This window comes from Neopelma chrysocephalum, unplaced genomic scaffold (assembly GCF_003984885.1).
Source record: "Neopelma chrysocephalum unplaced genomic scaffold, ASM398488v2 Primary Assembly neopelma1_69, whole genome shotgun sequence".
NCBI classification, from domain to species: domain Eukaryota; kingdom Metazoa; phylum Chordata; class Aves; order Passeriformes; family Pipridae; genus Neopelma; species Neopelma chrysocephalum.
This window is the reverse complement of record NW_020897729.1, coordinates 11,991,587-12,003,392: the sequence shown is the minus strand read 5'-3', so window position 1 is coordinate 12,003,392 and position 11,806 is coordinate 11,991,587. Positions and strand designations below refer to the sequence as shown.

The 11,806-nt window shown below is 50.4% G+C and overlaps 2 protein-coding genes across 3 annotated transcripts in view; both read left to right on the top strand.

Moving 5' to 3' along the window:
* Positions 1 to 5,888, top strand: part of EIF2A (eukaryotic translation initiation factor 2A) — an 11,957-nt gene extending 6,069 nt beyond the window's left edge. For both annotated transcript variants that reach the window (XM_027685602.1, XM_027685603.1), the window contains 6 exons: positions 77 to 193; positions 1,488 to 2,059; positions 3,309 to 3,425; positions 4,284 to 4,412; positions 5,274 to 5,339; positions 5,425 to 5,888. In XM_027685602.1, the coding sequence (XP_027541403.1) occupies positions 77 to 193; positions 1,488 to 2,059; positions 3,309 to 3,425; positions 4,284 to 4,412; positions 5,274 to 5,339; positions 5,425 to 5,490 (1,067 nt within the window). In that variant the 3' untranslated portion in view covers positions 5,491 to 5,888. The remainder of the gene's footprint in view (positions 1 to 76; positions 194 to 1,487; positions 2,060 to 3,308; positions 3,426 to 4,283; positions 4,413 to 5,273; positions 5,340 to 5,424) is intronic.
* A 139-nt stretch (positions 5,889 to 6,027) lies between these two features.
* SELENOT (selenoprotein T) overlaps positions 6,028 to 11,806 on the top strand; it is a 6,761-nt gene continuing 982 nt past the window's right edge. Inside the window, exons 1-5 of the mRNA XM_027685548.1 lie at positions 6,028 to 6,215; positions 7,396 to 7,506; positions 8,583 to 8,709; positions 9,990 to 10,077; positions 10,772 to 10,923. Coding sequence (XP_027541349.1) covers positions 6,055 to 6,215; positions 7,396 to 7,506; positions 8,583 to 8,709; positions 9,990 to 10,077; positions 10,772 to 10,896 — 612 coding nt within the window. The 5' untranslated portion in view covers positions 6,028 to 6,054 and the 3' untranslated portion in view covers positions 10,897 to 10,923. The remainder of the gene's footprint in view (positions 6,216 to 7,395; positions 7,507 to 8,582; positions 8,710 to 9,989; positions 10,078 to 10,771; positions 10,924 to 11,806) is intronic.

Sequence of the window (11,806 nt, the reverse complement as noted above, 5' to 3'; positions counted from 1 at the left end):
GCTGCACTCTCTGTGTCTGTGCAGTGGCTGGGGTGGTTTGCAGCAGCTGTGCTGCCCTCTCTGTGTCTGTTCCCAGCCACGGCCGTGCTGGTGGTGGCCAGTACCGAGGTGGACAAAACGGGGGCATCGTACTACGGGGAGCAGACCCTGCACTACATCGCGGCCAACGGGGAGAGCGCCGTCGTGCAGCTGCGTGAGTACCTGAGTACCAGGGAGCTGTTGGGCTTCTTAGTGCAGGGCAGGGGTGTTCAAACACACAATCAACTGCTTTTAGCAAAAAATCCTTCACCGCTTTTTTTTTTTTTTACCTCTGGAGTGAGATGTTGGGGTTTGTGGTTTGGGGTTTTTTTAAGTGCTGTATTATCTTACCTTTGATATACTTGGAGTGAGTGGTGCCTCATTCCCTGTGGAGCTGGACTTCTGGTGGCTTTTGAAGGTCCAATTTTGAGGCTTTTTTTCACACTGGCATTTGCAGAGGGATTTGGTTCCCGACTCAGACGTGGTGCTGCTGCAGGCTCTGCCTGAGCTGTGGAGCCCATGTGGAGCTGCCCTCATCTCACAGCCACTGCTGTCAGCAGATGTCATTTTCTGTCACACTTCTATCTCTGAGCTGCATTGGGTCAATGTCACTGAAAAGGTTTTGAAGGGGGACACACAGACAGTGTGATTATACACCCTCCTTTCTAAAGATAATGAGACTTCAGAGTGACAACAGGAATGAACCATTTAACTCACTTGCAGATTTTGGGTCAACTCTGGATTAATGATTCAGTAATGTACTTGGCATTTACCTGAACTATGGGTAAAGATATCCAGATTATGAATAGTTATAATGGCCTGTGGTTTGTATTTATCCCTGGATATTTTATGCAAATTTTCATCACTAATTCATCATTCTTCAGTATCTCTTAATGTTCCAACCCATAGAATATCTTGTAACAGTACCAAGTTTTGATCATTACGTGTAAAACCATTTCTGTGTGCTCACTCACATTAAAATCTGGTTTATAAAATATTGTGCATGGGCATTGTCCAAAGATAACTTAGGTTACTATTACTTACCACTACAAGGCTGAGCTACACAATATTTCTTAGATTAAAAAAAGAGGAACTATTATCCAGCTGGTATAAAACTCCTGTTTTCGCAGGTTTCCAGTGGGACAGTTTAAGAAGGTCCTGAGGTCATACTTGAGGAAAAAAAAAAAAGGATTTTTTTTACATGACAAGCTATGCTTACTGTAAAAGTGCTGGTGCTGACCCTACAGAGGTAATTTGGAATGGCTGCAGTTATTGTTGCAAACCGTAACTAAAGTTATGAGAAGATAAAAGGCTGTTTCTCCCTCTGTTGTTAGCAGAATTAATTTTCACTGTCAATAATTGCATCACACCGTTTTTGCAAAGCATGAAGAATTGCTATGGATTTTATTTTGGCTTGCACTGAAAAAATGCAACCTCCCGACAGTTGTCTGTTTTTCCTTTTCCTTTAGCAAAAAACGGCCCTATTTATGATGTTGCCTGGAGCCCCAATTCTCTCGAGTTCTGTGCTGTGTATGGTTTCATGCCTGCCAAAGCCACAATTTTTAACCTGAAATGTGACCCTGTGTTTGATTTTGGCACCGGGCCTCGCAACGCCGCCTACTACAGCCCCCACGGACACATCCTGGTGCTGGCAGGGTTTGGGAACCTCAGGGGGCAGATGGAAGTGTGGGATGTTAAAAACTACAAACTCATTTCCAAGCCCGTGGCCTCGGACTCCACGTACTTCGCGTGGTGTCCCGACGGGGAGCACATCGTGACAGCCACGTGTGCCCCTCGGCTGCGGGTCGGCAACGGGTACAAGGTGTGGCACTACACGGGCTCTGTGCTGCACACCCACGAGGTGCCAGCCAACGAGGAGATGTGGCAGGTGTCCTGGCAGCCCTTCCCGGACGGGGTGTTCCCGGAGAGGGCGGTGAGGTACCAGGCGGTGCCCAGCGAGGTGCCCGGTGCGGAGCCGAAGCCTGCGCAGGCCTACAGACCTCCTGCCCTGAGGAACAAGCCCGTCACCAGCTCCAAGCTCGTGAGTAGCAGTGTCCTGGGGAATGAATTGTGTCTCTGGCTTTGTTTGGAGCTTGGCCTCGCGTATGGGTGTGTTTTGGAGGAGGAACAGGAGGAGAGGAACTGGGCTGACAGCAGCGCTGAGGGGCTTTGGAGGGATTTGGATTAACCCTCTTTGGCACTTTCCTCACGCTTTGCAAGGTGTGCTAGAAAACTCCTGTTTCTTTGGCTGAAATACTGTCCTGTCACAAAGCATTTGCAGACCTTAGTAATGCTCTCTGCAGTGTGCACTAGAATACTGAACTGCACATGTGGTTTGCAGTGAAACTGGGCACTCTGGTTGGGACAGAAGCCTCTGACCTGAGGTGACCTGACCGACCAGTCTGAGCCCAGCCAGCCTGGGGGTTGACTGGCCTCCCAATAGCCACTCTTTTTTGGTTTTTTTTCCTAAGGTAAGTTTGTTTGCTAGAAAGAGGTTGGATCATTAGAAAGTCAGCTGCAGCTTAAACACCTTTCAGTACAGTGACCTACTTGTCTAATTAGTTTCTTTTCTGCAGGTTTTCAAAGTAGGCTGAGTAGCAGCTGATTCCATTTAACAACTGCACCCTTGGTGTTTCAGTCCCAGAGAGCTTTGATTTTGAGCCTGGTGCTTTTGAAGGAGACTCAGCCTGTGAGCTGTGCTCACAAACCATCCACGAGCAGAGGGAGTAGGGAAAATACCCATTAAAAAATAATTCTGTTTACTTATGGGCAAAAAAATCTTGTTGTATGCATTGAAACAGTACAGCACCACAGTTAAGTGTTACCTTAAAACACTGAACAACCCTCCCTTCTCATCCCCCATGGTCCCCCAAAAACCCTCCATCTCCCTTCCCAGCACCCAGCCTTCCTCTCTGGTCACCAGGAGTTTTGAGTCAAAAAGCTGTCAGCACCAGCAAAATGCCCAAGCTCCAGTCACTTTGTGCTGGGTTATTCCTCTTGGATTTTTTTCCCCTCAAAATAGAAAGCATCGTGATTTTGTTATTTTATCAGAAATCTATGAAATTTTTAGGATGCACAGGGTAGTCCCATCTAAACTTGAGTGGATGAGTTTGAAACCCTTGTCTTTGGCTACTCCAAGGAATGCATACCTTTATTCCCCCCTTCCTTTCTTTGTTTTTCCTTCTTCCTTTCTGGTTCATCTTTGCAAATGATGTTGTCTCAGGCAGGTTTTGGGTTTTCTGTGCCACCTTGGAATACAGGCTTTTAACTTCATTTTGCGTGTCCTGCAGCACGAGGACGAGCCACCCCAGAACATGAAACCCCCTTTGGGAGGTGGTGATAAGCCACTGTCCAAAACAGCTCTCAAAAATCAGAGGAAACACGAAGCAAAGAAAGCTGCTAAACAGGTACTGCAGAAGTCGTTCTTTCAAGGATAATGTTAGTTAGTTAATTAGTTTTCCCAAAGGGCACTGGTCAGTCTCAGAGCAGTGACCTGTGCACGGAGAGCCCTCCACACGTCTCGCCTGTGCTGCGGTGTGGGGAGGGCAGCAGAGTTCAGCCAGACTAAGGCAGGCATGAGAGCATGACTTAGAGTAACAGCTCTGGGGAGTTGCTGTGAATGTTGGCTGAAATCAGTGTGGAGATGAAGTAATTCTGGCCTTTCACCTTCTGCAGGGCGTGTTTGGTGTTGGGGGAGGTCAGAATGGGCCGGGTGCTGTGATGTGTCCCCAGCAGGACAGGGCTGAGGTGTGTTTTCAAGGCAGATCAGAGACAGGCTGTTTGTCACCCCTTGACTTGCTATTCTTTGACTAGGTAGATAAATGTCAGCTTTTGGTATTAGCCTTCCAATTTCTACAAACCTCTGAAGTAATAATTTCTTTAAATAAGATTTTTTAATTTTCTTGCACTGGTTTTGAGCCCTTTCTTTTGCTTCAGAGACAATGACCCAGTCTGCTTTATAAAACATTTGTGTGTGTGTTTACCATGTCACCCTTGCTGACACCTGCTGTATATATGGTTGGTGTCTTGAGGAAGTAGAAATTCAACAAGAAACAGCATGTGAGTCGTTCTAGATAAGCCTTTGTCCCTGGAAAGAGATGCAGAGGTAATGCAATATATCAGAGCAAGTCATGCACGCATTTTGGAATACACCAGCAAACTAGTGAAAGAAGAAATACTAAATGGATGCCTTAAAGTGATTAAAGACATTTTTCAATCTCTTTGCAATCCAATGTATTTTCTGGATCATGCATTTGTGTCTCCAGGAGGCCAAAGCTGATGGGAACCAGGGCCCTGCCCAGGCCCCGGCGCCACAGAACACCCCACGGAACGCTGTGCCTGCCACCACCACAGGAGATCCTGAAGTGGACAAGAAGATAAAGAATTTGAAAAAGGTGAGGCTTTTTTTTGCTAACAGACAACGACGTCTTCAAGAGCAGCGTGAGGGTAAGGTGAGCTGGGCTCAGGAGGATGCATTTACATTTAATGTCCTGGATTTGTAGCCAACCTCCTTTGCTTTCCCAGCGTGTGCAGCAGCGGAGGCCATGGCATGGCAGAGCTCCTGAAGGGCCCATCGGAGCTGGCAGTGCAGGACCACTGCCAGCTGCAGGGAGGAGTGTGCCAGCTCCAGTTAGGAATGCTGGGGAGGTGCAGCCAGTCCCCAGCTGAGGGGCAGGTTGCACTGAGAGGTGTTGGTGCTCAGACAGGAGCTGTGTGGGCTCCGTGGTTGTTGGGTCCTGGGTCCAACAAGGGAACTGTGCCCTGGTGATTGGCCTTGTGGTGCAAGTGTGAAGTTTACTGCCAGTCTTGAGAATTCTTGGATTAAATAATTTCAGAACAGAAATGGTTTAGTTCAGGCTAGAGAACTTCTCACATTTCTCTTGGCGACCTTCTGCTTTTTATTGTCTCTGGACTAACATTCCAGGCTTTCTGAGGAAAATGTGTGAAGAAGAGAGATAGTGATGGAGTAATTTCTGAGTTTGGATCCAGCCCTTCAGCGAGACAGTGAACGGTGTTCGTTTCAGAGAGGAGGAAGTGCTGCTGCTCTCTAGGTTTTGTTCTTGAAAGAAATATTTGTTGTAGGTGGGAAATTCTGGATTGAGTATCTGGAGATTCTTAAAGGGAATGTGCCTTCCACAGAAACCTGCCTCCAGATGCCTCAGGCAATTGCAATGCAACAACTTCTAAGACTTTTTTTTTTATTCTTGGTTCACCGATATTTTGTGTTTGAGTGGCTTTTTGTATTTTTTTTACAGAAGCTAAAGGCAATTGAGCAGCTGAAAGAACAGGCAGCTGCCGGCAAACAGCTTGAGAAGAATCAGGTATGGTTAAGATCTGTGCAGTTTATTCAAGATTAATTTTATAATAAGCTACCTTTGTGACATCTTATGCTTTTTTTTGTTCTAGGTAGAGAAGATTCAGAAAGAAGCTGCTCTCCTTAAAGAACTGGAAGATCTAGAACTGGGTGTTTAAAACTTGCTGGAGCTCCAGTGTGGCGCTGACACGCAGTTCATGCAAAATGTAGTTTATTATTAACTTGAACACAGTAAAACGTTTCAGCAAAAAACTAAGGGTGCGAAAGTCCACAGCAACGCACATTTGCCTTTAAAAAAAGTTTTCCTAAAGATCTGTGCACTTGTGAAACCGTAAAGTGATGAATATCCATCAGCCAGTTCTGCTGCTGTTCCAACCAGAAATGTGCTCCTTTTCCGGAGCATATTGCCTAAAATAGACTGGTTTTCCTTGTTCGGGTGTGAGGGGAGGGAAGCCGATGAAAACATTTGATAGCTTTATTATATTTAAAAAGAGATGCGGTCTTTATGCAATAACGGAATGTAGATAAAAAATAAAGAGCATTTAATAGTAAAGAAGCGCGTGTGTTCTGTCGCAGGGCCCCTTTAACGGCCGGGGCTCGGCGCTCCCCGGGGCCCTCCCGGCCTCCCCTCACGGCCTCCCCTCACGGACACCCCGGGCCCGCCCCCCGCGCCCGCGTGACCTGGGCTGGGCGGTGCGCGGAGCCCGGGCTGCGGCGGCGAGATGCGACCGGCGGGGCTGCGGCTGCTGCTGCTGCTGCTGCTGCTGCTGGCGGCGCTGGCGGCGGGGCCGGGCGGCGGCGCGGCGGCGGAGCAGGGCGGGCTGCCGGCCAAGAAGCTGCGCATGGCCTACGCCACCGGGCCGCTGCTCAAGTTCCAGATCTGGTGAGGGGCGCCCGCCAACATGGCGGCGGCCAAGATGGCGGCGCCCGCCGGGCCTTCGCCTTCCCCCTCCCTCCCTCCTCCCGCTCCCTCAGCGCTGCCGCCGCCTCGCTCGCTCGCTCGCACCGTCCCGGAGGGGCCGCCCGCGGTGCCGGGGGCCGCGGGGGAGCCGCCCCGCGCCGGGCGAGCTGCCGGGGCGCCAGGCCCGGCTGGGGCGTGGGAGGCGGCAGCGGCTGGCGGACGGCGGCCCTGCCAGTAGGGCCCCCTTAAAATGCGGCCGCCCACCGTGAAAACGCGCTTTTCGGGCCCACTGACGGCACGCGTGGCGTTCTGCTGGCGCGGGCTCGCGTTTGGGAGGGATCGATGCTTTAGTAAAGGCCGCAGTTGTGTGTGTGTTTTGGTGCAGTGCCCGGGTTGCAGTCGGGCCGCTCGGGCACCTCTGCACCACTGCGGGGGTGTTGCCGGGGCTGTGAGCGGCTCCGAGCGGGGCTGAGGCGGCCCCGGCGCACACGGAGTCTGTTTGCGGGGACAAAATCCCAACAGGCCCCGAGCGCCCGTCACCACCGGGCCTGGGGCGGGCAGGGCCCGGTGCGACCGGAGCAGAGCCCGGGCCGGGCGGGTCTGGGAGGCACCGCCGGAGCGCTCGGTGGAAAATGCTGGGTTTGGGGTCTTTGGCGGCGATTGTCACCGCAGTTTTTACAGAGGCGGCTGCAGAAAGGCGAGGCGGAGCACAGCTCGGGAATATTTAACTCCTGCAGGTCCCGGGCCGTGCTGACACAGGCGTGGCTGGGAGCGACGTTGCCTGTCTGGGCAGTCCCACAGAGGGATTGCGGTGTAACCAGCGGTGTAACAAGCGAGAGATTCAGGCGGCTCTCTGTGAAAAGGTTTTTTTGGCACAGAGCAAGGGTCTGCTTACGTTGACTTCCTAACATAGTCCTGACAGTTTTTTCCAGGGAAAGCAAGTGATTCGGTGCCCGTTGGGTGTTACCAGAGCCAGTGTTGGGATGTGGAGCAAACCCGTGTCACGTTAGGGCTCACCTGCTGGGGGTTGTGATGTGTGCTTTCACTGCAGATCGGTTTTTCTTTGTGACATAAGAGCTGTGGTTGTAGCCTGAAGGGGTTATGATTGGGGTGACTGGCTGTGCAGCCCTCGAGCTGTGGTGACAATCCTGTCTGTGTCCAGTGTCTCCTGAGGCTACAGGCGGGTGTTTGAGGAGTACATGCGGGTCATCAGCCAGCGGTACCCAGACATCCGAATCGAAGGGGAGAACTACCTTCCTCAACCTATCTATAGGTAAGAAACGGCCAGCAGTACTGGCTGTCTGCTTTCCAGTGCTGAACACCTGCATTTACACTGAAATAATACTGGAAATGGAAGCTGAAGGGGTTTTTCCATTGCGGTTGCATGCAGAATGCACACTCAGTGATTTTTTCCCTTTCAGGTAGCTGCCTTAGTTTTCCATACAAATATCACCATCTGGATATGTGTATGATGAAGCTTGTGGTATCCAATCTAAAATAAATTACGTAACTGGGGTTTTTTTCCACAGTGAATTTTCCCAGCTTTTCTTCATGCTGTATTGCGACATAAATTCAATTTGTTGCTCGGGCTTGCTCACTTAGTGACAAATCCCTGTAGTGGGTTAAGGGCACAGGAGGGAAAAGTTCATTTTTGACATGTGAGTCATGGAGAGCTCACCTCAGGGGACAGGCTGCCAGGGTGGCCTCAGCTGCAGCTGGGGGGAAGCCCAGAGAAATTGGGAAAAAGACAAAAGGAAAATAGTGTTATTCTTGCTATTTAAAGCACTGTGCCCACGCTGGAGAGTGATGCCATAGTTACTGGGATGGCTCCTGGAGCGCTTGCTGGCCCCATTTCTGTCAGGGTTGCAGGGATGGAGGCTGCAGGGCACAGTGCCTGTGAGAGCTGGCTCTGCCTGTGGGGAGTTCTGCCTTGCTGGGAAACGTTCTGTAGGAAATGTATCAATTAAATGTATCTCTGTAACATGGAATAACATTTTCAGAAACTGAATCTATTTCCCAGTTCAGACATGTTTAAGTTGAAAATAAATTCTCATTTAAGGTCTGCTGAGGAACAAGAGAATCCATGTGTGGTGTTCAAGGTGTCTTTCTGGGGTGCTGTACAAGAGCAGTGCCTTGCTGGGGGTATTTTTAGTGTGTATTGCTTTTTTGGTTTGTTGGTTTGTTTTTTGGTTTTTTTTTACAGCGAGATAAACTTACTTGGAAAGTTTTGTACTTCCCCTGAAACGTTTGGTTGTACTGTCAAGATTCTTGTAGTGAGGTGAATTACAGCTGTGTATGGTGAAGTAGAAACTGAACCTTTCAGTCACTGGTGTGTGTTGTCCCCAACAGGCACATAGCATCCTTCCTGTCTGTCTTCAAACTAGTATTAATTGGCTTAATCATCGTTGGCAAGGACCCATTTGCTTTCCTTGGCATGCAAGCTCCAAGCATCTGGCAGTGGGGCCAAGAAAACAAGGTAAGGGACATAATTCTTTTACTTCAGAGTGATTCACAGGTGCTCTGGGAGTCCCTCACAGTTGTGACTGATTTATCTTTCATACACTGCAGCCTTGCAGTGCATAATTCTTACGCAGTGCTTTAGGCTTTTGACAGAGCCAGGTGGGATTCTGTCATCTCTTTCCAAGCTGCTGCTGCTGCAGAGGGACAGCTGAGGTTGGCATTGCTGACAAAGATGATAGAAGAGTTTATTATTTTTTAGGGCTCGAGAGTAGTATTTCAGGCCAGTACTGTTGGTGTTAAAATTGCAGCTTCCCTTCTCTGCTGTCTCATAACTGTTTTGCAGTTGATGTTTCCATCAGAGTTCTGATAGATCAGGCAGCAATTAAATGGTGTTTAGAAAAATGAAGTTGAAATGTTGTGGGTGTTTTGCAGAGCAGACTCTGGCATGACATTGTGGGAGAATATCCCTGTTAGTCAGTACTGATGATGCCAGGAGATATGGGGTGTTGTACTCTGATTTAGAGTAACCTTATTCCAGATTTACTCCACTAAACTGAGGCGATTTACAGACCCTCAGACTGAGCTGCCCCATGCCCTGGGTCTCTCACTGGCCAGTGTGAATGCCCAGGAGCTGTAATAGTTCCATCCAACACCATGCCCAGCCAGGCTGGCTGCTGTGCACTGCCACTGTCCCTGTGCCGGGGTCTGTGGTGTTGCAGTGACCCATCAGAGTGTGCCCATGAGCAGGGAAAGGGAATTAAAAAGGTGCTAGTGATGAGGGAGGAGCTGCACTGCTGGAGATGCCATCCCATACGCAGAAAATTCCAGAGGAAGTGCTCAGAGATGTGCTGAAGGGTGGTTCCTGTGGTTCCTGTGCACTCTGATTTGCCTCGCTGTGCTGTTTGTGCCTGGGCCTGTGGCTCTGTGCTCTGCAGTGCTGCTGTGACAGTGACAGGCAGTGTGTGGGAACAGCTGTGTTCCTGTGTCACCCTGCCAGCTCCCTGCAGCTGTGATGGGACTGGAGGAGTGCAGGGGTGGAGCAGGAGCAGGAACCTTACCTTGGTTTGAGCAGGGCTTGGAGCTGGGGGGTTCAGAGCTGGTTCAGTGCTTGTCTGGGACAGGCAAGGTGCACGGTCTGTGTGAAAGGAGGGAAGGGAGGTGTCTGTGGAGGGGAACATTCCTTGAGCAGTTCCTCCACGCAGGGAGTTCAGAGACACCCATGGATGTCCAGTGCTCACTGAGAATGAACAGCAGCACGTGTGGCTGAGGTGTGTGTGGGTCTCTGTTCCCTTCCAGGTGTACGCCTGCATGATGGTCTTCTTCCTGAGCAACATGATTGAGAACCAGTGCATGTCCACCGGGGCTTTTGAAATCACTTTGAATGGTGAGCTGAGACTTTGTTTCACAGGATCTCGTGTTGCACATGTACACACATGAGAGCTGTGGAGCGAGGAGAACGAGGGATGGTGTGAGCAAAGGTGGTGTGTGGAAATTGCTGGCCCTTTGGATCTGCAGATGTCATCTATCTCAATAAATAATGAAAATCATAGAAGTCTTATATTGCAGTTAATACAGATGTCAGAGTAGCTCTGTAAAAACTTAAAGGGACACTTGGTGAAGCACACTACAGGACAGGGAAAGCATATTATTGGAGAGTTCGTGTCTGAGCTGATCATTTCTGACTTAATGCACATCACACACAGAGAACAAACAAAACAGTTACTCCAAGGGACCCAACCAGGAGAGCCTTGGAATCCTAAGGAAAAATCCATTGCAGATTTTCAGTACCAGTGGACAGCAGTACTGATTTTTCAGGTTGAAAGGAATGTCAGTGGATATGTTGCACCTCTCCATCCATAGGATACACTTCTAAACAGAAGCATTAGACAGTCTGCTCTCCTGGTTGGGCTGGAGCTTAGCACAGCCAGAGGTTGGAAGCATTGTTGATCCAGATGTTTTCCTCAATATAGATCACCCAGCTTCCTAGAGCTCCTCAGTTCCATGTGGACACCAGCCCTGTGTTTCCTGATGCTCCCAGTGTTAACAGTGCTTTTCTCCCTGCGTGTGTTCTGCACTAGATGTCCCGGTGTGGTCCAAGCTGGAGTCTGGTCACCTCCCTTCCATGCAGCAGCTTGTACAGATCCTGGATAACGAGATGAAGCTCAATGTGCACATGGAGTCAATGCCCCATCATCGATCATAGCCCCATGGAACAGCACTGAAACTCCTCGTAAGTCTCTTCCTGTGTGTGTGCTGGGGTGTGACAGGCACGGGGGAGCCTGAGCGTTTGTTCAGTTCAGTGTTTGCCTGGAGGAGCAGCCTCTGGGACAGTACATTTCTGTGTGGTATCACAGGGGCTGTTTGAGTGGGAGGTTTTGGGTTGTGGCTCGTTCTGCCTCTCTCAGAATGGGAAGCTGGTGTTTCATGAGGCAGGAGAAGCTGTTACTGTGTGCAGGAGGCCTGATGACAGCGAGGTGTGTAGTGCAGAGACCAGAAACACGCTGCATGGTGTGCCTTAGAACAGTGTTTGTGCAGGGGATTTACATTTCCTTGGCTTGTAACCCAGTTGAATTGCACAACCTTGAAGAGCAGGACACTGTCCTGCCCAGTCCCTCTGCAAGTGCTCCACAGCTGTTGGCAGCAGTGGGATTTTATGACAGAACAATTCCATGTTCCCATGTCATGTGTGGCTTTCAAAACACGTAGCTTATGATTCCCCTGTGCCCCAGGTGTGTTGGCTCAGTGCAGCTGTGCCCCAGCTGTGCCCAGGTGTGCTGGCTTAGTGCAGCTGTGCCCAGCTGTGCCCCAGGTGTGCTAGCTCAGTGCAGCTGTGCCCAGCTGTGCCCAGGTGTTGGCTCAGTGCAGCTGTGCCCAGGTGTGTTGGCTCAGTGCAGCTGTGCCCAGCTGTGCCCAGGTGTGCTGGCTCAGTGCAGCTGTGCCCAGCTGTGCTGGCTCAGTGCAGGTGTGCTCCAGGTGTGCTGGCTCAGTGCAGGTGTGCCCCAGCTGTGCCCAGGTGTGCTGGCTCAGTGCAGGTGTGCTCCAGCTGTGCTGGCTCAGTGCAGGTGTGCCCCAGCTGTGCCCAGGTGTGCTGGCTCAGTGCAGGTGTGCTCCAG